At 57.4% G+C, this 25227-nt stretch overlaps 1 protein-coding gene and 1 long non-coding RNA gene across 2 annotated transcripts; both read left to right on the plus strand.

Moving 5' to 3' along the window:
- The first annotated feature begins 988 nt into the window (after positions 1-988).
- Positions 989-13042, plus strand: LSM4 (LSM4 homolog, U6 small nuclear RNA and mRNA degradation associated). Its single transcript, XM_059918095.1, has 5 exons — positions 989-1098; positions 5148-5189; positions 7295-7393; positions 10253-10436; positions 12393-13042. The coding sequence occupies exons 1-5, from the start codon at positions 1096-1098 to the stop codon at positions 12482-12484; spliced, it is 420 nt and encodes a 139-aa protein (XP_059774078.1). The 5' UTR covers positions 989-1095; the 3' UTR covers positions 12485-13042.
- A 7968-nt stretch (positions 13043-21010) lies between these two features.
- Positions 21011-24273, plus strand: LOC132364001 (uncharacterized). The gene is made up of 3 exons (XR_009502681.1): positions 21011-21052; positions 21778-22116; positions 24012-24273. It is a non-coding gene; the product is annotated as an uncharacterized LOC132364001 (long non-coding RNA).
- Positions 24274-25227: the final 954 nt, after the last annotated feature.

Raw genomic sequence — 25227 nt, forward strand, 5'->3', positions numbered from 1 at the left:
GAAGAGTGGCCCCTGCTTGCCACAAATAGAGAAAGCCTGCACGCAGCAATGAAGACCCAACGCAGCCAAAAATAAATATAAACAATTTATAAAAAATAAAAGATAAAAAGAAATAAATAAACCAAAGACTACAAGGATTGCTGGGAGAGAGGCATGGGATGAATTGTGCCTCAGATCCTTCAGAAGGAACCAACCCTGCCAACACCTTGATTTCAGACTTCTGGGTCAAGTTTTATGGTTTAAAGCCACCCAGTTTGATCACTCTGTTACGGTAGCCCAAAGAAACTAATACATTTTCCGAACGATTTGTTTACCATCTGTCTCCTCAATGGGCTCCTAAGCCTCAGGAGGGCCTGGAGTTTTGTCTGGTTTATTCACGTCTGTGTTTCTAGGAGCGGGTCCATAGTAGGTGCTCAATGTTGCACACCCGTGTATCAAGTGCTTAGTATGTGCCAGATTCTGTTCTACGTGCTTTTCCGTGGCTTAACTCGTTCCGTCCTCACTGCAACCTTCTAGCGCAGACACTATTATTACGGCCATTTCAAAGGGAGGCAAACTGAGGCTCAAAGGGCACAGCCGGGATTCCAACCTACCAAAAGACGTGCCTTGGATAATGGTCAACTACAAATATGAGACTCAGGAGAGGAGGGGCCCGAAGGGAGACATTAAGCACATCCCAATAAGAACCAAAGAGCTTCCATTTCTGTCTCGAAACTGGCGGTAATAACCGCCTTCGCCCACAGCGTGGAGCCGAGATCCGCGAGGGTTTCGCCTGCGCATGCGCCCTTACCCACAAGGCCTCCTGCGCCTGCGCATATTGCTCCGCCCCCCCTTTTGCAGCACTCACGGCGGCACTTTACGAGTCTGTCCCTTATTTCTCTTGTGAGAACACGGCCCGCCCCGCCCTCGTGCTTAGCAGGCCTCGCCTTACTCTGCGTGGATTGGTTGTTCTTCCCACGAGCCCCTCTCTGACTGGCTCGCGTCGCTGCCACTCCATTTCAGCCTAGTGGCGCGCAGCGGGGCTGCTACCGGCGGGAACGTGAGCGGCGGCGGCGGTGGCGGAAGTGGCCGGGGAGCCCGGTCCCCGCCGACACCATGGTGAGGGCAAGGCGACGGGGGAGCCGGCCGCCAAGGGCTCTCGGGGCGGGTGCTGGGGCTGGGGTGATGCGGAGCGAGCGTACCATCCGGGCCTCGAGTTCCCCCCCCTCCCCGGCCCGAGGGGGTGGTAACTGAGACCGCGGACGGCAGGGGCTTCTCTCAGGACACCCAGCAAGTCGGTCTCAGGGGAACTTGTGACTGAACGAACGTGTAATCATAGTATAGCGGTCTGGCCGCAGTCTTCCCATTTTTCAGGTGGGGAAACAGGCCGGAGAGGAAGGGGACCCACCGAAGGGCCCGGTGAATGCAGCAGAGTGATTTTTCGGGCAGGGAAGTGACTCCTAGTGCATCCGACCCAGTCTAACCTCATAGATTGTAAAGCTAGAGTGTCAGGAAGTAGGGGGCCGGTGTGCGTTCTCAAATTAAACCAATTTAAGGAATTTCAGGGCTTGTAAGGCCCTTAGAATGCTAGCCGCACAACCTCCTGTGCCTGTCTTTTTCAGGCTGACAGACCCGGAGAAGGGTTTGCTTCTTCCTGTGTCATACAGTATGTCGTTCAGAGGGAGAGGGGGTATTTTGAGCTAAGGATGGACTAACTGCATCCTCCCAGTTCACAAAAAGAAAAATTGAGGCCCTGACAGGAAGCCTCCCCAGGGCCATGGCGCTCACAAGTTGTGGAAGTTGTCGATCTAACCCAGAGAGTGCCTGTGCCCCCTGCGTATGACAGGGAAACGGAGGTCCACACAGAGGAATTGAGAGCTGGGAGCTTCTTGGGAGAGTACTTGGCCCATCAGCACCTGAGTTGCTCTGAGATGGTGGCTGCACATTTTTCAGAGTCGACCATGAGGATTCACTAAATTCTCCTGGTCAGTGTAGGGATGGAGAGAAGGAAGCAGGTTCCTCTCAGCTGGAGGGTAGAGTTGGTCTGAGGGACTGGGCAGAACTGGAAGAATGCATCTTTTAAGTTCCATGGAGACAGGATCTTTGTTTTTTATCCTCATATAGTCCCAGAGCCTAGAACAGTGTCTGTGCGAAGTACAGATTCCTTCATTCAGCCTGTTCCTGCCTTCTGAGGAGTGTTCAGGAGTGGACAAGGCATGACACACTGCCTGTTCCCTGTGGTCAGGGCAGGGCCGGAAGCAGAGGTCTGGGCGAGGGAGTGGGTGGTCTGCAGCAGCTTCCTGAGTTGGGAGCCTCAGGATACCATTAGGTCTAGTCCTGGATTGGCCCAGGCCTGAGGGTCAGACCCCAGGCGTTCTGAGAAAGGCCAGAAAAAGGAATTCTCATGCCTGAAGCTTTTTTATGACTTTCCCGACTCCAGATGACCCTGTCTCCCACTGAACTGTGTGTTTGGCCCTTTCCTGTCTCCCTGGCACCTTCAAGTGTCTTCCATTCCCCCACCCCTGCCGCCGCCACCCCTTCCCCTTGGCTTTCAAGTTCACCGGGATCTTCCCCTTCCTTTCGCCTCTGTCTCCAGCACAGTTTGGGGACAAGGACGTAGAAGATGGCAAGATGTGACCACTGCTTGGCATTGCTGCCCCAATGCCACCTCTCCTTTGAGCAAGAATCCCCCCTGCCCCAAGTGCCTCCCTTGGTGGTGTGTGCCGTATTTGTTCAGAAAATATTTACTGAGTCCTTCACGTGTGCCTGGTCTGGTGTTCAGTGCTGGACAAAGTCCACACCCTCTGAATTTTCCAGTCTAGCAGGAGGGTTGTGGCACTTCCAGTCTAGCCAGGGAGACATAATAAATAAACAAGTTAATTAGAGACTGGCTACGTCCTATAATAGAAACAGCAGAGGGTGGCCCAGGTGGAAACCTCGTTCCCTCGATGGGGTTATAATGAGGGCCTGGCTGAGGGAGCAGCCACCAGCCTGGGGAAGGGCACCCCAGGCAGAGGGAACCGAGGAACAAAGCTTGGCCAGCAGCACCGGGCATGGTGTGTGAGGAGCAGAGTGGGCCAGTTTGCTGGAGCTGTGTCAGGCCTGGCTCTGTGGCCCGCCTAGGGAGCGGCTGCGCAGGCGAGGGTTGTGAGCAGGTGCTGGACCCATCTGTGTCGCGGCCGTATTCTGAGGGCACACTGCCAGCAACAGCTAAGGAGGCTGTGGGTCCTTCAGGGCTGTGCTGCCAGTAGCTGGGACAGGGTGGCAACCTGAGAGGGACCGGCATAGAGGCTCTGTATGCCATTGAAGGACGTCTGTGGGTCCCCTGCTGACAGGCATCAGCCTACTTTCCCCGGCTTTAGCGGGATCTTGCTCCGTGTCCCTGGGCAGGTCCCATCTGCTCTACCGCTGGTGCCTCATCTAGAGGGGCCTTGAGGGTACTGCTGTGACCCTTCCTCCACCTCTCAGCACTGAGTCCATCTTCATTCTCGCCTTCCAGGGCTAAGCTGGCCCTGTCCCCTCTCTGGTGGTCTGGGAGGAGGACCTAGGTGTGTCATCGCCCTGGTCCAGATTCCCATTGTGGACACAGAACAGGCTTGCCTAGCAAAGTGGGAGGCTTCTCCGTTGTAAAATACCCCCTGGGTGTGTGGCTCCCGCATGCGCGGCTGAGCCTCCAGCTCTCCGCACCCGGCAGCCTCACACAGATGCATTCCAGAGGAGAGGGCAGGAGCTGCAGGTTGGCCACATTGGGACCCCAGCCTGCCTGCCCACCCTCCTCGGAGCAGCCACCTCCTCTCCACGTGGCTCCTTCCTCCTTATCGTGCCCTTCCAGGAAGCCAGTGCAGGAAGTGGGCTTGGGCCTGGCTTCCTGCCGCCCCCTGGATCTTCCCCGGGTGGCTCTTAGGGAAGGCCCGTGGGATGTGAGATATCCCCCCCACCAAGCCCTTCCATAGGGAGCCATCCTCTGGGGGTTGAGGGCCCCTTGTGGCCTCCTGAGAGAGGCCTCACAGTCCCCACCACCTGGAGAAGCAGCTGCCCCCTATTGGAGGGTGAGGGTGGGCTGGGACTCCCCTGCCAAGAAGTCCTGGGGCTCAGGCCAACTTAGAATTCCAAAGTTGCTTGGGCAAGGTGTGGTCCTTGCTGAGGCAGTTTCCCATCTTGTGGGGCCCTTGGTCTAGAACCTTCACCTGGCTATACTGGATAGGCTGTCACTGGACCCTGGACCCAAGCACTGCCACCTGAGTCACTGTTCTGGAGACCCAGAGACAGGCCCCAGTGTATGGGTTGTGATTTGTGTACCCAAAATGACAAGAACTGATTTTTTTTCCCCAATTACACTCTATGTTTTTTATAAAAAAGAAATTCAGTAATAATGGGAAAAGAACTATCTTGAAAGTTCACCTTATCAGGAGGAGTTTTTAAATCCCATCCTTTATCTGCTCTCACTTGCAGTAACCACAGGCTTCTTCTGAAATATTTCTTCTTCTCACCTGGTGAATTTCTCTATGAACACCCAGCTCAGATGTGGCCTCCTCAGATCGGGAGGCCAGTTGCGCCTGGCCAAATCACTCTTGGTTCAATCAGGGCTGCCCCCTGAAGTGTGGGCTCAGCGTGAGCTGGCTTCTGGCAGATGGGGTCAAGTCAAGCTCCGTCTCTCACTAGCTCTCTGGTGCCGGGCAAGTTCCTCAGTCTCTAAGCTGCAGTGTCTCTGTCCATAAAGTGGGTGTGATGATAACCACCTACCATGCCGAAAATAAAAGGCCCGGCTAGAGCTGCATGTATCAACCTGGATGTATCTCAGAAACATCAGTGGAGCAAAAAATGCAAGCAGCAGCAGAACCCGTGTGCTGTGATGCTGTTGATAAGCATGGAGGGCTACACCTGGTCCTGTCAGGGGTGGGACTATATGCAGCCTGAGCTACAAAGAAATGCCCGGAATGGTCAGCGCCAAGACCAGAGGGCAGCTGCCTCTGCGATTGCAGGGGTGGGGGTGTTCCTGAGACTCTTCTGTCCTAAACTAGGAGGCAGGTATGTGTCCTGGGCTTCGGCAGAGTTTAGAAGCTGCGTTTTTGTCAGGGAATGTGTGCTCCTGGAGTCCCAGCCCTGCCCAGAGGCCAGGGCTCCACAGTGCTGATGAAACAAGTCATGTGCTTTTGTTTGCCTTTCAGCTTCCTTTGTCACTGCTGAAAACGGCTCAGAATCACCCAATGGTGAGTACGTGCCGGTCTGGGATGGCACATTTCAGCGGGGACCAGCCTCAGCACAGGGACAGGGACACTGGGCAAAGGGTGAGGAGCCTCCAGCCAAAACCACTTCCTGCCTGTCCTCTTTTCCCTCCCACATGTGTCAGGACCTGTGTCATTTCTGCTCCTGATCAAAGTAATAATGCTTATTAAAAGTGTCAAATACTGGAGATTCAGAGAAAGTGGAAGCCCCTCTTCGTTCATTTTCCCAACAGTTTAACTATTCTTTGATATATACACACCTGGACTTTTAATGTGTGTGTAAACGTGAATGATTTTTTAAAATATGGATAGGTTCATGCAATGCTCATTCCCTCAGCTGCTTTTGTCCTTTCGTGATACAGTGTAGTATCTGTCAATATGTTCTGTTGTCTTTTCTTTTTTTAAATTCAGACGTTATTTACATACCATACAATTCAACCTTTTGAAGTACAGTTTAGGGACGTTCAGTACATTCACAGTGTTGTGCAGCCACCACCTCTATGTAGTTCCAGAGCAATCCTGTCACCCCAGAAGGTGACCCAGTCTCCATTAGCAGCTGCTCCCCTCCCCCTACCCCCGCCCCAGCCCCTGGCAACCACTAATCTGCTTTCTGTCTCTGTGGATTTGCCTGTTCTGGACATTTCCTGTAAGTGGGATCACACAACATGTGGCTTTTCGTGTCTGGCTTCCTTCACTCAGCATGATGTTCTCGGGGTTTGTCCACATTGTAACGTGTGTCAAAGCTTCATTCCTTACGGCCAGGTGATGTTCTATTGTGTGGATACATCACGTTTTATTTATCCATTTGTCCACTGATGATGGACATTTGGGTTGTTTCCACTTTTTTGGCTATTTGTGAAGATTTTAGCTGCTGGGAACATCCGTGAACACATTTTTCCATGGATGTATGTCTTCGTTTCTCTTGGGCAGATAGCTGAGTTGATTCCTTTTTTTTCTTTTTTCTTTTCCAAACTTGAAAGTGATGACTTTACAAATCATATTTTAAATCTTAAAGTGGTTGCCAAGGGAAACGGGCAGAGTAGCTGGAAAATGTCTGCAGCACTGCAGAAGGCAGCAGGAGAGCACATGACGTCTGCCAGGTGGCCGTCCGGGGACTCGGCTGTATCGTCCTGCAGGCTCGCCAAGATCTCACCCTCGCCACGTCACTGTCACCCACCAGCAGGAACTTCAGCAGGAAGTCATAGGCACGGACCAGGCTGCCACTGGCGCTCATTATGCTGGCGCCTGCGCCCATGCCCGGCCCACAGAACGATGCAGAGGTGGCGGCTGTGAGCCCAGTGCCTCTCCAGCCCCGAGAGTTGATTTTTTTTTTTTTAAACTTTTTATTTTATGTTGGAGTATAGTTGATTAACAATATTGTTAGTTTCAGGTGTACAGCAAAGTGGTTCGGTTGTACATATACACGTGTCTACTCTTCTTCAAATTCTTTTCCCATTTAGGTTGTTACATAATGAGCGGAGTTCCCTGTGCTATACAGTACTTCCTTGTTGGTTATCCATTTTAAATATAGTCCTGTGTACATGTCAATCCCAAATTCCCTAACTATCCCTTCCCCCCACCAATCCCCTCTGGTAACCATAAGTTCATACTCTAAGTTGATTCTTTTTTAAGTCTCAGCCTTTTCCTAACAAAAGCCTGTCTTCCACATGACGTGCTTTTCCCGAAACACATCAAAATAAGCAAGTAGTTATTGCAATGAAAAACAGTTTTTCCAGACCACCAAGGATCACACGTGTGCCATCACCGGGCACCTGCCCGGCCCCTGGCCACCCTCACTCATTCCTTTAAAGATGTGGGGGCGTTTTTTGTCTGTTTGTTTCTTCCACACACAAAAAAATGGTTTCATCGTAGAAAGTCTACAATGCCCAGCAAAGCGTACCGAGATAACAGAGCGTGTCTCCTGTAAGGTGGGCCCCTGGGGGCCTGGGCACCGTGTGCTGTGGCCAGTGGGTCCCAAGAAGAGCCGAGGATGTGTCTGAATGAGGCCCGGTGGTGGTGGCCTGCTCTTCGGGGTAAGTCTGCACCTCCCTTGGGGCCTGAGACTGACGTGGGACCCGTTTTCTCTCCAGTTGGTGGAACTCAAAAATGGGGAGACGTACAATGGGCACCTGGTGAGCTGCGACAACTGGATGAACATCAACTTGCGTGAGGTGATCTGCACGTCCAGGGTGAGTGCCCTCCGCCCCGAGTCTGCACCCGCTGCCTGGGGGCCTTGGGGCAGCGCCGGTCTGGTGGGCACAGCGAATGGGGGTCGTGTGGCCAGGAATGCGCATTGGGACCTGGGGCTTTACAGAGCCTCAGCATCCTTGCTTCCAAGTGGGGTAGAAGCCCTTCCCTGGACGTGTGGGAGGAGTGGGAGGGTGCCTACCTCAGCCTATACAACCGGTCATCCTGCCAGGGGCGGAGCCCCTTGCAGGGGTGGGGCCCGAGGGACTGGGCAGGATGTTGTGGGGGGGGACAGCCGGACAAGGCTCCAAGTCTCTCTAGTGCCCTGGACTTTGCACCTGCGGGGATGCTGCCCGGCAGGTACTGAGCTGCTCCCGCACCCCCGGGTGCCACCCCTGACCAAGAAGGACTTGGGCCTGGGGGGTGCTTCTGGCCATAAATCCCTGCTCTACAGGGAGGGGGTGGCCTCCAGGGCAGGCCCCACCCTCCTTATCAGCCTCTGCTGCCTTTGGTCCTGGCTGTGGGCATTGCCCACCATGTGGGCCGTGGTGGCGTGACCATGGGATGTCCGGGTCACCACAGGGCGTGTTTCCCCTGAGGCCTGAAACCAGGAAGTGCAGGGCCGGGGTGGGGGAGAATGTTCCCCAGGGTCACTGGCCTTCCCCGCCTTGGGGTGATCCACAGAGTGATGAGGACAGTGAGGAAGGCAGGACTCCCTCCCCCTAATCTGCACTGGCTTCTGCTAGAGCTTTCCTCTCACCTTATTCCGGTCTCCGTCCCCCTGCCCAAGATAGCCCCTCATGTTACGGGGAGGAAGCTCCTGGGGGGCCCATGCAGGGCCCAGCTGTCTTGAGCCACAGGCAGTGTGCCCCCAGGGCTCGCCACGCCAGCATACAGCAGAGCACAAGGCAGCCACTCTCGCCCCGGTCTGTGCTCCTGGACAGTTCACACCCCAAAAGGCAGACAGAGGGCTGTGACCCCCTGCCCTCACCTGCTCGGCTCTGTGACCTGCTTCTTGGGACCGAACTCCTGGTGGCAGGCGTTTCCAGTGTGCCTGTGGCAGACTGTGCCGCAGTGCACAGCTGAGCACTTGTCCTTCTGCACACCGCCGTTAGGTCTGTGTCCGCTTCTGTAACCTAGAACCAATCACTGGGTCTCGGGGCAAGGTCCGTCCGGCACGGCCAGCCGAGACTGGACACGTGGCTCCCCCTGGGGAGTCCCCCTCTGTGACCCAGCGGTTGGGAGGAGAGGCTGGTGGGAGGTACCGTCTCACACAGGCCACCCGGAGTCCTCATCTGGAAACAGGTGATGGCAGCCCCTCCTTCCCTTGGGTAGCAGGTGGCTGAACACAGAGACCCCAGGGGCTGAGAAAGGACGGGAGAGCAAGGGTCGGGAGGCATTTAGCTGACCCCATGGAAAGCACAGTAAACCCTGTTCCTACAGGGAGCGCGCTGGGCTCGGCCTGCCCTTGGCTGAGGGAAAGCCTCGCGCTGAGCCGCCGGCCCCAGCCCCAGCCCTGAGCTTCCACACAATCATTGTTTCTGTCTGGCTGTACTTTGCATCCCCACGGACTTGGCCCCTCGCCTACCATTTCTGGGAAAGGAATGCTCTGAGGCCTCTTGGGGTTCCTGTATGGGTCGGGGGCTCTCGTGTGTGTTCCTGGGAAGAGTTGGCCCGCAAACATTCCATTTGTCCCTGCCGAGTACCTCCACTGGGCTGGACCAGATCGGCCCAGGCACCGCTGATGAGTGTCATGCAGGAGGACTGGGGGTTGCAGGGAGGCTGGAAGCAAGGCCTGTTGAGCGCTGGAGTTAGCCAGACATGAAAAGGTGGGAACAACGTGTGCAAAGTGCTGGGGGCCAGAAGCCCACTGTGTGTGTTCCAGAAAGTTCCATCTGGAAGGCACATCGAGTGCCGAGAGAGGGCAGCCAGGGTGGGGCTGGATCTCAGGCCCTCTGGAACCACACTGAGGAGTTTGGACCTCGTCCTTGGGCCAACGGGGCGCTGATTGGGATCTAAGCAGGGAGATGTCTTGGTCTGATTTCTAGGGGTGTGGGGGGAGGGGTTACCCAGGCTTCTGGCCTGGGCAACGGGTGGGGCCGGAGAATTCATCTGATGGATGAGGCTCCGGGCTCCCGCCCAAGGGCAGCAGGAGGTAGCGTGGAGGGAAGGCCTTGTGCTGGTCGCTGGGTATGTGGTGGTGGGGAGGAAACAGTCAGCATCCTAAAAACTGCAGGTTCGGCGTTGCTCAGGAGTCTGCAACTTTACAAGCCCCTTGTCTCTCTAGCTTCCATTAGCTCCCCTGAAAACTGGCATCACTGGGAGCTGCCCCTGGCTGGCCCCAGACCTGGCTCCCCACCCCCTCCTGGCCCTCTTCACCCATCACACAGGGTCTCTGTCCTGCTCACCTGTGTCCCAGGCCCAGCTCAGACCCTGCCACGAGATACTTGTGTGAATGAATGAGTCAGGGTGCCTAGAGAGGGTTCCAGAAGGTGAGTTCTGGAAGGCTGGGGGCAGGAGGGGGAGGAGCTGGGCTGTGGCAGCACCTGGCGCGTGGGACAGCCTCACCCCTCTCCAGGCTTCGGGCTGCATCCCCCACTGGAGGACAGGCTGAGGACGCGGAGGCTTCTCACGAGGCCCTGCCCCACCCTCTCTCATGTGTGAAGGGCTGCCAAGGATCTGGAGAGATCCTGCTGGAGGGCGGCCCCTCCAGTGTCCCGTCCAGGACGAAGAACTTTGCAGCCCGTGGGGGCGATGCCAGGTGCAGGCGGCCTGAGGGGACAGATGCTGCCCCGGCATCTGCACCTGCTCTGCAGGGACCCTACCCGCCACAGATCTGACACACACCCCCTCTGTCACAGGACGGGGACAAATTCTGGCGGATGCCCGAGTGCTACATCCGCGGCAGCACCATCAAGTACCTGCGCATCCCTGATGAGATCATCGACATGGTCAAGGAGGAGGTGGTGGCCAAGGGCCGCGGCCGCGGTGGCCTGCAGCAGCAGAAGCAGCAGAAGGGCCGCGGAATGGGGGGCGCCGGGCGAGGTATGCCCTTCTCTCCCTGCTTCCTCCCTAGCAGGCTGCTGGGGCCTCCCCATTGGCGGGGGTGACTGCAGCACGTGGCATCCGTCCCGGCCCAGTGTTGACATTCTTGGCTGGTGCCGTCATGGTGCCGAGGGCCTGGCTCTGAGCCCCTCCTACATGGAGCTGGGGGGCTGTGACTCATGGGGCTCCTCTGCGGAACAGCTGACGCTGCTGGTTGCCGCCTGCCCCGCCGCAGGAGCCCAACCCGGGGAGCCCAGCTGAGTCCTGGTGGTCAGTGCTGACCCTCACCCACCTGGGCCCTCGTGCCCCGCAGTGGCTCTCAATGCTCCCGTAGGTCCAGGTCCAGGCCCACGTAGACCTGGGACTTGAGCCCTGCCTGTGTTTCCTGGCAGGTGCTCTGGGCACCTCGCCAAGGCTTAGTTTCCCCTCTGCAGAGAGGGTCCCGCGGTGCCCACCTCACTAGACTGCGGGTGAGGACCCCAGCGCGGGGCCCCGGCATGGGACCCTTCCCTGCTATGACTCCTTTATACAAAGCCAAGGTCACGCCTTTTGGATAGATCCCACCACACCACCCTGAGATTATAAATCTGGCATAAAATTAAACTTGTGCAGTCAGCTGGGGCCTCAGCCCAGAGGCCATCTGCAGACCCTGCCCTTCCCCGCCTCCCCCGCCTGGCTCCTGTTCTTGGAGGGACCTGGCTTTGTCTCTTGCATCTGGAGGGGCCTCCTGTGTGCCAGGCCCGGGGCCCACCTTGGGGGCTCGTGGGCAGGGCTGGGAAGGACACAGGAGCCAGCCATGAGCTGAGGCTCACGTGACAGTCAGAAAGGAGCCAGACGGAAGAGGGCAGGAGGGCACCCCAGGTGGAGGGTAGCCTAGGATGGGGGTGAGCAGGGCCCCAGGGGTCCCAGGACCTGTCCCCAGGGCTAGACTCTTCACTGGGGGCCACCACTGTCAAGTAAACTGCCTGAAGGAGCAGGGAGGACGGGGAGAGCGGCTTGCTCGGGCGGGTCCGAACCGAGGCCACAGGGCCTTCCACAGCCAGTGGAAATCTCACAGGGTCCCCGCATAGCCAGGCTCCCCTTGGCAAAGCTGGTCTTGCCCCATGAGACATGAGGTTAGGCAGACCCTGCCAGCATTGGCTTCTGTCCCCAGAGGGCCCCCTGCACGTCTGTGGAGGAGGGGGGCCTGTGTGTACATTTCCATGTCCCCATGCTGCCCTGATCCTTCTGGGACCTCCCTGGGCTGGGGGCACGCCCTCCCTCCGACTACCCACCTCCCCCAACAGCAGTGCCGTTGCTCCACGTAAAATGTATTTTGGAAACAGGCCCACCACTGACTGCAGAGGTCAGGGCTCAGGAGGCTCCCCTGCCCCTTCTCCAGGCTGGACACACACAAACCACCCAGACGCTTCTCTCCTGGGCCAGATGCGGGTGGTGCCAGAGCGAGGAAGGCCCAGGTCCCCTGGTGCAGCTCCCAGCCTCACAGCTGGGGGTCATTGCCCCATCCCTGGACTGAGTCCAGGCCTTGTCCTAGCTCATGCCCCCCCTCTCCTCCTGGAAGCCCTTCTGGCTTTGTCCTTCTGGTTACTGCCCTCCACCTTGGCCCCCAGCCCTCTCTTCCAGGAAGCCCGCCCCAAGCCCCAGTGTGACTTGGTGCCAACCTCTGTCCTCCCTGGCATCCTTCGCACCCCTGGGGGGCCTGGTCTGGTCCCTTGTCACACTGAGAATGTTCTGGAGCACTGCCCATGCCCAGCCCTGGTCAACACTCCACCTCAGATTCTCAACCTGCCCTTCCCGCCAGAGGTAGGATCACTGCCCCCACTTTACAGAAGTGGAAGCTGAGGCTCAGAGGGATTAAACAACTTGGCCATAGTCTAAGGATTCCAGTTCCTGTTCCCAGTCCACAGTGGGCCTCCCAGCCCAGCTCTGCTGAAGCCCCTTTCCCCTGTCTCACAGGTGTGTTTGGTGGCCGGGGCCGAGGTGGAATCCCAGGCACCGGCAGAGGTCAACCAGAAAAGAAGCCAGGCAGACAGGCGGGCAAACAGTGAGCCGCCCCTCTGTTCCCCAGAGACTGAGCCGCCGCCTCCGAGCATCTGCTTCCACCCGCAAGGCCGCGTTTCTACTCTCCAGTTTATGAGTCTGTTCAGAACAAAAAGAAGAGGCAGGTGTTGGGGGAGGACCCCCTGCCTGTCATCTTGTGATCCTCCTCTTTTTTTGTCAGCCAGCATTCTACAGTTGGAAACGTTATTCTGTGCTTCTGGTTTTGTGAAGTCGCAGCCAACTTGATTCCTGGAAGATTCTGTGTTTAATGCATCTTTAAAGCCCTCCCTCTTGTTTTAAGGGCAGGCATTTTCCAAACAGGTTTGTTTTGCATTTTGTGTTAGATCCCTGTGTGGTGAACAGACGGGAGGTTTTTATTTTAAGCTGTTTGCACTGAGATTGACAGCCTGGAGAGTTTCCTGAAACACGGACCCCAAAATTGCCTTTTCAAAACGAATCCAGGCGAACGTATGCCTCAGAAGCTGTTCTGGGGGACGACGCTGGGCCCTGTCCCTTCACTTCCTCTGTCTTTGTGTTACAAAAATAAAAACAAATACAACTACAAACTGTAAGTCCATAATTCCTTTTGAACCACTGGGTGCATCTAGTAGGTAGTGTCCTCAGGAAATCACAGCCCCATGCAAGAAGTTTCCTTTTGTACCCTGTGGCCTCTCACTGAGGGGAAGCATTTCGTTGGGACACTGGTTCCCATGTCCCTCAGCAGCCTCTTAAAAAACGTGGAAGGCAAGACTGGGCTCTGGGCAGTAGGCGACCCCCTCCTCTCTTTGTGGGGAGGAAAGTCCCAGGTGGGAGCCAGCGGGACACCCACCCCGCCTGGCCTTGCCACCAGTGTTCTGCCCTCCGTCCCTGTTTTGCAAGCACCATTAACACCAGAGTTCACCGAGAGAGAAGCTATGACAGGCGGCTGCTTCGAGGAACACATGAGGAAGGTTTTCGTGAACCTTTTACCTCTTCTTCAAGTCAGGGTACTGCCTCTCCACAACCCCGTGATTTGCCTGAGACGCTGAGCCAGCACTTGTGAAAATGTTTCCGGTGACGTGGTCTGCTGACCGATATTCCTGGGAACCGCAGAGACAGTGCTGGTGTTAGGAGGCCGATTCCTGTGGGTGCAGGTTCTACCTGTCACGGGGTTGAGACCGGTTCTGAGGGGTGATTGGAAGAAAAGGTGGTGGTGCCTGTAAAACTGCCACTTATCAGGTCTGCAAAGTGCTGGCCTAGCTAGCTCGAAGACCTCTGACTAAGATTTCTCAGCCCCATCCTATCTGGAGAGTGCCGTTCCCTGCCACCACTCTCGCCCCCATCATTGCTTCTTCCCCGGGCCCCCCCTCCAGGGACCTGCTGCTGCCTGAATCCTTGCCTAGTGACAAAGCAACACTTTGGCATAGGTTGAGGACACGGGTGTGGGGTCTGAGTGTGACCTGGGCCCTGAGAACCCACCTTCCTCATCACAGACGTGGGCTGTGCAGGGGCCCGGCTGACATGAAGGTGCAAGAAGAGAAGGACGGTTGGGGAGGGAGGGGGCCGTGTTCACAACTCCCCTCCCCCATGGCCCTGGACGCAGAGTCCCATTATGGCCTCCGAGGCCTTGGTCTGGGGGGCTAGGTCTCGCCCCTGCCGGGTGCGGGTCGTCTCCAGTCAGGCTTTGATGAAATCCGTGGGGCTCTGGTGTCCTGCGCGGTTGTGAATGGGAAACCCTTTAGGAGCCCCGCCCCTTCCTGCTCTTCGCAGTTTGGTTTTTCTTCCCTTACCCAGCTCTGGACCCGGAACGTGTTCAGACGTCCCCAAGGGCCCATTCGCAGCTCAGGGTCGTGGGTCCCAGACGCGCCCCGTCTCCGCGCGGGGGCGCATCCCCGGCGTGCGTAATCGCGGCTTCCCGTCGGCGCCGCCAGCCGCGCCAGGCAACCCTGACCTTTCCAGCCGGGCAGTCCGGGCTCCCAGTTCTCTCCTTGCCCGCTGGTGATATGAGCCGCTTCCCCGGCCCTGGCCGCTTAGGTGCCGTGGGCTTCCGGAAGGCGTCGTCCTCCTGAGCTGGGTGTCAGGACAGGCCCGTTTTCCAGTCTTCCTGGTTGGTTTCAAGAAACCAGCCTCAGCCCCTTCAACAAGAAGAGAAACCAAAAGTGCTGGCCTAGTTCCCACAACTCGGCCTCCTTCTTTCTGCCCTTCTGATGGTCTGTCCCCAGGGATTTTCACCACCGTCAGCTGACTGCTGCATGACCTGCAGCCTGCGGGCTACCTTAAGTGTAGGTGGTTAAGTGTAGGTGGTTCCTGTAGGCCCCGACCTCCTCCCCTTGGAGTTTGCTCCAGCTGCTTCAGGTCAGGGAGACCCACACACCCAGGGTGTGACTCAGCCTGGGGCCAGTGCCAGCCTGGATGGCCCTGCTGCCTCACCCTGGGGCCCATGAGTCCATTTCAGAGACCTGGATTCAGCGGGCAGCCTCAAGCGGCAGCCCCGCAAGCTGGTGGCGGGTGGGAGGGTGTCTCTTGCTTTCCCGCCTGCACACACTTCTGAGCTGATTCCTCCTCTCTTGGGCCTCACCTGCTTCTCCAAGAGCACCTCCCCCGGGAAGCCCTGCCCCCAGACTGCTGCCTCCCACATCCTCCAGGCAGGCTTGACGGCCGGTGTCCTCCCCACCCATTCAACTGGACCCTGGGGTCCGCATGTTCTGGCATCAGCAGCATGTGGGCCCCTACTGGCTCAGCATGTGCTTTGCTGTCCTCTGACATCTCTCTGTGGACAAAGGGCTGCTTGGCCTGTGGGAAATGGTCTGATGTCCACTCAAACGATCTCAGTGGGAGAAGCTGCCTGCCACAACGGGAGCAGAGGGCTGGCCGGGGGCGGAGGAACTGGGGCCACAGCTCCATCCCAGGCACTGGAGACTCAGCTGTGAATTAGGCAGAGAGTCCCCACCATGGTGGCCCTTACCTTCCACGGGGGTGAGCTGGCAACAAACAAGCCGAATGCATAAATTCAGAGTAGAAAGCAAGGGTGGGGGAGAGAGGTGGTCCGGGCAGGCCAGGGGGTGACCTTTGAGAAAAGGGTTTGAGGGAGGCAAAGGAGCCAGCCATCTGGGGGAAGAGTGTTCCTGAAAGGGGAAACAGCCTGTGCAAAGGTCCTGTGCCAAGTGGTGACAGGAGCAAAGTGAGAGGACAGGAGATGGGGCGGGTGCAGGCCCTGAGCGAAATGGGAAGCCACAGAACGTTCTGGAACAGACTGAGGCAAGGGTGAAAGCCAAGAGACCAAGAGGAGGCAGTGCTGGGGGCTCAGCCCAAGGTAGAGGCCACAGAGGTGACAGAAGGGGCAGGGGTGCCGTGAGGGCCCAGGCAGACAGGCTTGTTGTTCTGCAGGAAGCTTAGGATGCTGGGGTGGGTCCTCTCCAAAGAGTAGAAGGGGGACGTGGTCAAACCAATTCCTGAACAACGAGAAGCCTCTGGCCTCGAAAAGAGAGCAGGGAACAACAGGTAGAGGGAACAGCAAGTGCAAATCCCCTGAGCTTCCATGGCCTGCTTGGGAAGGGCAGAGAGGATGAAGAGACCCAGGGCCGTGAACTAACAACAGTCTAGCATGTGCCAGGCAGTGCCCAGGCGCAGACACAGAGAGGGTGAGCGACCCTCCCCAGGACACACAGCCCCCAGGACACACCGCTCCAGAGCCTCCTCTGAGCTCCTCCCTCTGTCCCCTCCTTGAACTTGGAGGATCCATTTACCTTCTCTCTGGTCAGTTGTGTCAGGTGTAGAATTAGGAATGGGGGCAGGTGAAGTCGGCACCTGTTTGTGTTTTTTTTAATATTTATTTATTATTTATTTTTGGCTGCACTGGGTCTTAGTTGCAGCACACGGGGTCTTCGTTGCAGTGTGTGGGGTATTTAGTTGCGGCATGTGGACTTCTTAGTTGCGGCATGCATGTGGGATCTAGTTCCCCAACCAGGGATAGAACCCGTGCCCCCTGCAGTGGAAGCGCAGAGTCTTAACCACTGGCCAGCCAGGGAAGTCCCTCATACGTGCCTGAAAACATAGGAGAGGCGCTTCACCGAGCACCTGTGGAGTGTCTGAAACCTCACCCGGGACCCTCTTTATCTCCATAAGCCGTGGGGTCAACGTGATTTGCTTGCTGTCCAGAGGGGACCTGGGCAGTGGTGCCACGCTACAGGGAATGGCCAGGCCACTGTCCTCTGTACCCTGGAGCCCAGCACCAGACGCCTGGCCCCGGGCCAGGGAGCCGTCACCCTACAGGCCCAAGGTCCTGCCCTGAGAGCCCCCTCCTGGTCTTTGCCCAGCCACCCAGCAGTGACTCACCCCCACTCTGCCCCCGCTGGGACCAGGCACCGAAATAGTCACCCAGCTCATCCTCTAGGAGTGGCCATGGAAATATTTCAGGGCTGCATTCAGTGCCTAAAAATACTTGGCGAGTTCTCATGCATCTTCCCCTCCCTCATTCCCTTCTCTGTTCCTTTGAAGACTGTCCCTGTAAACACCCCCAGGACCTGTCCCTCCAAGCTGCACCCCTCCAGCACGTTAAGCGTCCAAGGCCAGCAGGGCTGTGGGATGTCCCCAAGTGCCCAAGTCCGTGTGAAATGTGGCGAGGTGGCCTCCCTCCCTCCCTGTTGCCATGGAGAGACTCGACAAGGTTCCCCAGAACTCTCTGGAAGGGCGAAGCCTTTTCCACAACCCCCAGAAGTCTCGGTTCCTGGATGGGGAGGCCCAGGCACAGCAACACTGTCCAGGGAGATCTTCATTACTCAGCAGTTTTCCTTAAAAATTAGAAAATGGATCTTGTTGTTTGTGTTCATGAGGCTGCTAGAAGCAGGCCCCTAGGACAGGGCCCCCAGCTGGACTGAATTCCATTGCCTTCCCTGCCCACTTGCTTTGGGACCCCACATAGGTTACAGATCCTTCTCCCTCCCCCAGGGGAACAGACCGTTCCCTCCAAGGGACCCAAATATCTTTGATGTCATCCCAACCACTCAGCCTCCCGGGCACACTCCATCCTAACCACCAAGCCCCTTGACCTTTCTTGTGGCCACAGGAAGGTGAGGGAAGCAATTGGAGTCAGACTGTGCCTTGGCCCCCTGGGGTCTGATCCAGCTTCTATGTCACTTGAAACCTCCAGCTAGAGGTAACAGAGGGCACAAAGGCCCTGGGGAAGATGCATGCTGGGTGTCTTGGAGACACAGCAGGTTGACCATTATTGCCTAAAGTCCACACTTTTTTTCAGATTTCCTTAGTTTTTACCTAATGTCCTTTAAAAAAAAAATGGAGGTAACATTCACTAACATAAAATCAACCATTTTAAAGTGAGCAATTCAGTGGCATCTAGTACATTCACAATGTTGTGCAACCACCACCTGTATCTAGTTCCAGAACATTTTCATCACCCCAAAAAGAAACCCCACACCCACTCCCTCCTCCTCAGCCCCTGGCAACCACTAGTCTGCTTTCTGTCTCTATGGATTTGCCTGTTCTGAACATTTCACATAAATGGAATCACATACTATGCAGCCTTTTGTGTCTGACTTCTTTCACTCAGCGTAATATTTTTAGGGTTCATACATGTTGTAGTGTGTATCAGTGCTTCATTCCTTTATTTGGCTGAATAATATTCCGTTGTATGAATGGATCACATTTTGTTTATCCTTCATCAGCTCCTGGACATTTGAACTGTGTTGAGTTTTTACTCTGCGTTGGGCACAGTTCTGAGCACATAATCCCCACCCCCCACTATAAAGTCATACTGTGCTCACCATGCCAATTTCACAGTTGGAGAAGTGAAGGCATACCCTGGGGGGTAGAGAGATAATTGGGAAACCAAGAATTAAAGAAGATAAATACACAGGTGAAGACCCTAAGGGTCTTTCAGGCAGGGAGAGCAGCATGTGCAAAGGCCCTGAGGTGGGAATGAGCTGGTGTGCTGGAGGAAAACTGCAGAGGCTGGCGTGGCTGGAGTGGAATAAGTAAAGAGGGTGGAGGGAGGTGGGCAGCAGCTGTGGGGCCTGAGGGGTGTGGGGAAGGGTCTGGGCTGTACTTTGAGATGGAGAGACAGAGAGAGAGACTGAAAGATGCAGGAAGAGGGGGAGAGACTGAGAGCAGGAGGGAGAGAAGGGGGCCTCAGCATCTTGAGGCCTGGACCCAAGTGGCCGGGGGGTTTTCACCCACATCCTCCCAGCCCAGACCCCTCTCTGATACCTTGACTGCATGGGCATGAGGTAACTGCCCTGTGCTGAGAACGATGTGGGCACACAGGAGGTGGTCCATAGATGTTAGGCGGATGTATGAACAAGGGATGGACAGAGAGACAGACAGATGGGCAGGACGACAGGTGGATGCAGGGAGGAAGACCTGGTACCCAAGTCAGTGCAGTGAGAACATTGTCCCCCACCTTCCAGCAGGTGATTGGATGGGGGTTGTGGAGGAACTTATCCAGCTGCCACAGGGACTCACCCACCCCTCTCTAGTCTCAGAAAATGAGTGGAGTGGAGTGGAGGCTACAGGGTGGGGGTTGGGGAGGGTGCTGTGAGTGCAGAGGCGGGCCGGCTGGGTACCAGATGCCGCTACCTGCCTCTGCCTCTGAGTCAGCATCACCATGGCAACACGGGCCCTGCCGGATGCTCCTCTGGGCACATCCCCCATCACTGCAGCCACCATCACTACCGCCTCCTCACAGGGGGCAGGGGCAGAGGGGACAGCTATTTTTACCCAGGTTCAAGGACCCTGATGCCCACCTTCTCCCATTTCTGTCAGCCTCTCTGTCTCCTAAGCCACCCCCTCCCTGCAGAGCTTGCAGCCAAACTGGGGGTGAGGAGGCTGAGTGAGGGGCCCAGTGGCATTGGGGAGCCAGCCAAGGGAGAGTCTTTGGGCTCTGCTCGGTAGGGGAGCTGCAGAGTGTTTCCTGAGGCGAGCACTGGTGAGGGAACATCATGGGCAAGGGTTGGGTGGCTCGATGACAGCAGTGGGCAGAGAGCTAAGGGGTGGCAGGGAGATGGGCAGGGAGCCACAGAGAGTGTGAGGAGGCCAGCGTGGCACTCACAGAGGGCAGAAGATGGATCCCTGTGACCCTTGGCAGTCCCTATGCCCCCTGTGCCTCCCCTGCATCCTCTGGAACATGGACACTGGTGGGGAAACAGAGGCAGGGAGGGTAGTCACGGGCTCTACCTGGGCTGGCAAGGACTCCAACTATCCCCCACTCCAGCTGCTGACAACATGGATGCCCCTGTGATTCCCCCCGACCCTTACCTTCTCCCATCTCCCCTTTCCTCACCCCACTCCAGGCCTCTTCCTTGATTCTCTTCCAACACACCTTGCAGCCCTACCTCAGGGCCTTTGCTCTTGCTGATCCAGCTTTCAGACACATCCTTCCCAGGTGCCTCCTCATGGCACCCCTTTTGTCTGCAGGTGTCAAGGACCCTCTGTATTCACCACTCCCCTCCTCCCAGTGAGATTTCTTCATAGCTCTTGTCACTGCCAGATATTATATTATCTATGTTTTCACTTATTTCCACCCCAAGAATGTGGGCCCCTCTCAGAACCTCAGTTTACCCAGCTTGACAATGGCAGTAGCCAGTGTGCGGAGAGAAGGGGAAGCCAGGCAGTGAAATACCAGTGTCTGGGTCCTCTCCACCTGACCCAGAGCTGCAGGGGCATGGTGGGGACTTGGAGTGACCTACAGCTCCCTGGGCATTTCAGGCCACAAAGCCCTGTCAGAGGTCAACGAGCAGTGGGTGAGCCAGGCTGGGGCCGAAGCCAGCATCAGGGATCCTGCCCTGTGAGCCTCCAGGACAGTTGGGGCCTCCAGCTCCCGAGGTGGCCTGTGAGTCCCTTATCACCACACATACTGATCATCCCTAGGAGACAGTCACTATATTTTCCTTGTACAGATTTATAATGTCACCTTCTCTTCATGCCAACGAGACAGAAGACTGGGTCCAGTCCCCAGCCAAGGGCCCTGCATCCCAGTGAAAAATGTGGCTTGATTTAAAAACAATCATTTGTCTCTTCCTGTGTCTCCTGCCTTCTCGAGCTGGTCTCTCTTCCCACCTCCTTTCTCTCTGGTCTCTGTCTCTGTGTTTCTCCACCAGAAACACTTCTCTTCCCTCCCTCTCCCGCTCTCTCTCCCTCCATCTCTGCCTTTCTCCCTTTGTTTATTTCTCACTCACTATAATTCCCTTTTCCCTTCCACTATGTGCCCGCTCCAACCCCCCTATTAGGAGGCCCTGATAAATCCGGCCTTGCCCAGAACCTTGGGGCCGGCCCCTTAGCCTCTATCTACCCATTCATCAAATGGGCTTGTCCTAGGACCTGAAGTCCTGGGCGGAGGGGAGTTTGGCAGCGGACATGTCCCTCCCTCCCCGGCTGCAACAGCACTTCACGGCCCGGCAGGGAGGGGTTAACCGCGTGCCGTCCCCCTTCCCCCAGCCCTGCATTTAATTAGCGGCCCCGCGGGGCTGCCGAGCTGGGCGTGGGGCGAGGGGGGCCGGGCCGGGAAGGGAGGGAGGGAGGAGAGGAGGCGGGGAAGAAGTGGAGGGGAGAAGAAACGGAGGGAGAGGGACGAAAGGGGGCTGGAGGTAAGGAGGGGGTGCCGGGAGCCAGCCGGGGATTCGAATCCCGCCTGGCTAGTGTCCCCAGCTCGTACCTCAGGGCTCTCGGTTCCCTTCCCCGCCCCTCGGGGTGGGAATCCCCTCCTACCCCCCCTCCCGAAGGCCGAGCCCGGCGCCCGCAGTAAATGTCAGCTCTCTTCCCATTGTCCGGTGGAGGAAACTGAGGCCCACGTAGATGTGGCGACTAACTAGGACACGGCTCGGGGCCGCCCAGCGTTTATCTGCGTTTGTCTGCGTGCTGGAGAACAAAACCAAAACACCAGTTCGTCCCAGCCAGGCGACCCCGGGGGCGGTCTCGGCTTGGGAGACTGTGACCCGGTGGGATAGAGGTGGGCTGGGGCAGAGGGGCGGGGGAACCTGGAGCCCAGAGGCCCAGGGTTTTCCCAGCTAGGCCACGCCCCTCGGGCCTCAGTTTCCCAGTCTATTTGCGCAACGTCGGGGAAACTGGAGGGCCGGGCCCTACCCACCACCACACCCACGGTCTCCCGCGCTACAGGGGCGCGGGCCGGGCGGCCAGAGCACCCGAGTCTACGCCGCTCCGCCTCGCCTTGACGTCGGTGCTGACGCCACCCGCCCCCCTCGCCGCCACAGAGTCCGGTCGCCGCGCGGGGTTAACTCTTGCGCTGCCACCCGCCGTGCCGAGACACCCCCCCCCCCAACCCAGTAACCTTTCTCTCCCCTACCCCCGCCAGAGGAGGGGCCAGGCTGCCCGGACCGACGTGGGACAGGTCCTGGACAGCCCAGCCGCCAGGCGAGGCGAGAGGCCCCGATCGGCATCCAGGTCTTTGCCTGCGCCTGGAATGCGCCTCCCTCCCCAATGCAAGTCCTTGTTTACTGCGACATCCCTCCCTCCGGCCCGGCCCTGACCCCTCCAGGGCTGGGCGTGTCCTTGTCCGGCTGCGTCTCCACGCCCCGGGCTGGGGGCTCCTCAGGCCCGGGGCGGGGACCTGTCACCCAGCAATTCGCTGTTTCAAGGTTCGAGTTTCTTATCCCCATTTTTAACATGAGAACCGTCGAAGCCTAGAGAACTTGTAAGTCACCCAGAGGTGGGCCGTGTAACCCTGGCCGAGTCCCAGCTCGTGCGGCTCCCCTGCCCCACCCCTGAGGGGGCGGGGGCTCGATTCCCTCGACGGGGGAGGGAACCCTGCAGGCCCCGCCCTGCCCCAGGGGAAGTGAGAATGGGGGGCCCTCCCCCGCATCCTCACCACTTCCTCCCGGGGAGAGGCGGTGGCGGAGGGGGCAGGGGGGAAGGGTGGGAGGCGACGGGCGAGGGAGTTCAGAGGAACGGCCTCAGGTTCAGAGTGGGGGGGTCTCCCTGCCCCCACGCCCAGGAAGGGCACGACTGGCGTTAATATATACCTCGCATGCAGTCCCCCCCCGCAATCTGCTCCTTCCTGGGGGGCCCCTTCCCAAGCGACCCGGACTCTGCCTGCTCCTCCCCACCCTGGGGGCCCCCGCCGCCTCCTCCCTGCTCCCTCGGCCGCTTGCTTCACCCCCATTCGATCTACTCCCCTACAGGAGCCTGATCCTGTAGGGCTGCCGACCAGCTGCCGGCCCACAAGGTCCTTCCCCCCGCCCCCCGCAGGCTTGAGGTCCAGCCCCATCTTCTCTCTGCATCAGCCCAACTCCCTGAGCCTTGTCTGCCTGTAGAGATTCACCTGGATTCCAGTCTTCCCTCCAAAGATTGGACCCATGCTTTGCTCAGAGCCTCAGTTTGTTCATGTGAAAAATGGGGACAGGTGTCACTCTTCGCGGTGCTGCTGTGGGGTTTTAAAGGAACAATGTCGAGAGTGGGTTTCCCATCTTGGCAGCATGGAAGCATCTACTCATTACTTCACTAACTCATCCACTTATTCATTTAATTACTTATTAATGTATCCATTGATTCACACACACACCCTCCCCAATCCCAGGCAGCTTGGGAGCGACCTCAGGGGCCCAGAGGACTGTGGGTGGGGACAGCCCCAGGGTCTTGAGGCAGAAATGGGAGCTTCCACTTAACCAACCTGAAGCCTCCTCAGAGAGGCCCCTGGGGTCCCACCCCCAAGAGGCCTCTGCCTGCCACTGCAGCCTCCACCTGTCTCCCCAAACAGGTCGGTACGTCTCAGGGCCTTGGGAAGATTCCGGCTGATGCAGGCAAACCCCACGTCATAGGTGCTCATCACCAAGGCTGGGCACATTATTGAGCTCCTACTGCGTGCTGGGGTCCTCCCCTTGGGGACAGGAATGCTGGGTGGGTCCCTGTGGCCCCTCCTGCCCTCTGGACACACATGCCCCACTCTTGTTGGTTTGGGGCTTCCCTGCTTTTAATGCTTTCTGGATACTGGGACATTCGGGGTCCAGGACGGGCCCAGAGTGTCCCTGAGGAGTGAATGCCTGAGTTTTGCTCTCATTTCATCGTTTTTCGGTTTCTTTCTATTTATGGCAAGAGAAAATGGTTTTCCATTCCTGGTGGTGACTCGAAGCTTCCCTCTTGAAATGAAATGTATTTACTGAAGTAGAAACAGAAAAGGGGTCGACTTAAAGGAAAAAATTGTGACATTGACCTAAAGCGGGCTTCTATGTTATGGTGGTGGTTTCCCATCCCGGGTGAGAGTCTGGTCAGCTCAGAGGTGATGAGGGATGGCCCCAAACCCTCCCCCAGCACACAGGCCTGGGCATACAGCAGGTGTTCAATAGAGGGTGGTAGAATGGATGAATGATGGTGCTTGCACTTGACCAAAAGCAAAAAACAAAAACAAATAAGCTTCTGAAGCTGGTCTTGTGAAATCGAACTCACCACCCTCTGACCCCCAAATCTTCTGGTTCCCCAACGTCGGCCTGTGAAAAGGCCTAACCTGGGTCTGGGCATACAGCAAGTGTACATAAAACGTGCACTGGGGCTTCCCTGGTGGCGCAGTGGTTGAGAGTCTGCCTGCCGATGCAGGGGACACGGGTTCGAGCCCTGGTCTGGGAGGATCCCACATGCCGCAGAGCAGCTGGGCCCGTGAGCCACAACTACTGAGCCTGTGCATCTGGAGCCTGTGCCCCGCAACAAGAGAGGCCGCGACAGTGAAAGGCCCGCGCACCGCGATGAAGAGTGGCCCCCGCTTGCCGCAACTGGAGAAAGCCCTCGCACAGAAACGAAGACTCAACACAGCCAAAAATAAATAAATAAATAAATAAAATTTAAAAAAAAAAATGTGCACTGGATGAGTGCAGGAGTCCTGCCTGTCCTGGGGGGTGGAGCTCAGGGTAGCATAAGAAGTTATTTTCTTGTCCCATAGCCCTTATGGACTCATTCAATCGATCAACAAGTATGGGATCTAGTGACTCTTCTGAGCCTGCGGGAGCCTCGGGACACCACAACCTCGGGAAAGAGTCAACAGGGCCACCGGTCATAAAGCAGGCTCTGCCCGGTGTCCATCTGGTGCTGAAGGGGGCTGCCGGCGCATCAGCTTCCTCGTCGGTAAAATGGTCTTGTGAGACTGGAAAGAGCCAGAGGGCAGGGGCTGAGTCCTCTCCCAGCGGCCTGACAAACACCTGCACTGGACGAGGGAGGAGGGCGGTTCCTGCTCCAGGCGAGGGCGGAGGCGGGACAGGAGGGGAGGGGCCGCTGCCTGCGCCAGTAACCCGATCCTCAGGAATGCGCCGGGGCCAGAAGCGCCCCCAGCCCGAGCCCGGCGCCCTTCCCCCGGCCCACCCGCGGGGTTCTGCCACCCGGGGACGGTCTCCGCAAGTTCCACCCCCACTAGACCTTGGGTCCTAAGCGCCGGGGGACTGTCCGCAGAAGCCCCATCCGGCTCCGCGGTGCTCTGAGCACCCCGGGACCATCCTTGGCAAGAGCCTCTGCCCCAGGACCCCTCCGCTTCACTCCCTTGGGTTTCCTGCTTAACTCTTTTTCTTTGGGGCTTTCCGTTTTATTAAGTAGATTTTAGGTCTCTGGAGCTTCAAATAAAGACTAAACATTAAATCGAATTGCAGGTTGCTTTAAACAAGAAAGCAAATCTCTTCGCGCTGGGGAGAGGGCAGAGCTGCGGAGGTTTGAACGCCGGCGAGGGGGCGTTATGTTCAGCCTCCATTTGGAAGGCTGGGGTGGGAATGGGGCTGAGGCCTTGGCTGTGTGACCCAGGGCAGGTCGCGTGCCCTCTCTGGACGCTGCT

The sequence above is a fragment of the Balaenoptera ricei genome, chromosome 3, assembly GCF_028023285.1.
Source record: "Balaenoptera ricei isolate mBalRic1 chromosome 3, mBalRic1.hap2, whole genome shotgun sequence".
Lineage (NCBI taxonomy): Eukaryota > Metazoa > Chordata > Mammalia > Artiodactyla > Balaenopteridae > Balaenoptera > Balaenoptera ricei.

Excerpts from the sequence above, each read along its gene's own strand:
- LSM4 (XM_059918095.1), top strand. Across the intron at positions 7,394-10,252 it reads AGGTGATCTGCACGTCCAGG|GACGGGGACAAATTCTGGCG; the intron begins GTGAGTGCCCTC and ends CCTCTGTCACAG. Across the intron at positions 10,437-12,392 it reads AATGGGGGGCGCCGGGCGAG|GTGTGTTTGGTGGCCGGGGC; the intron begins GTATGCCCTTCT and ends CCTGTCTCACAG.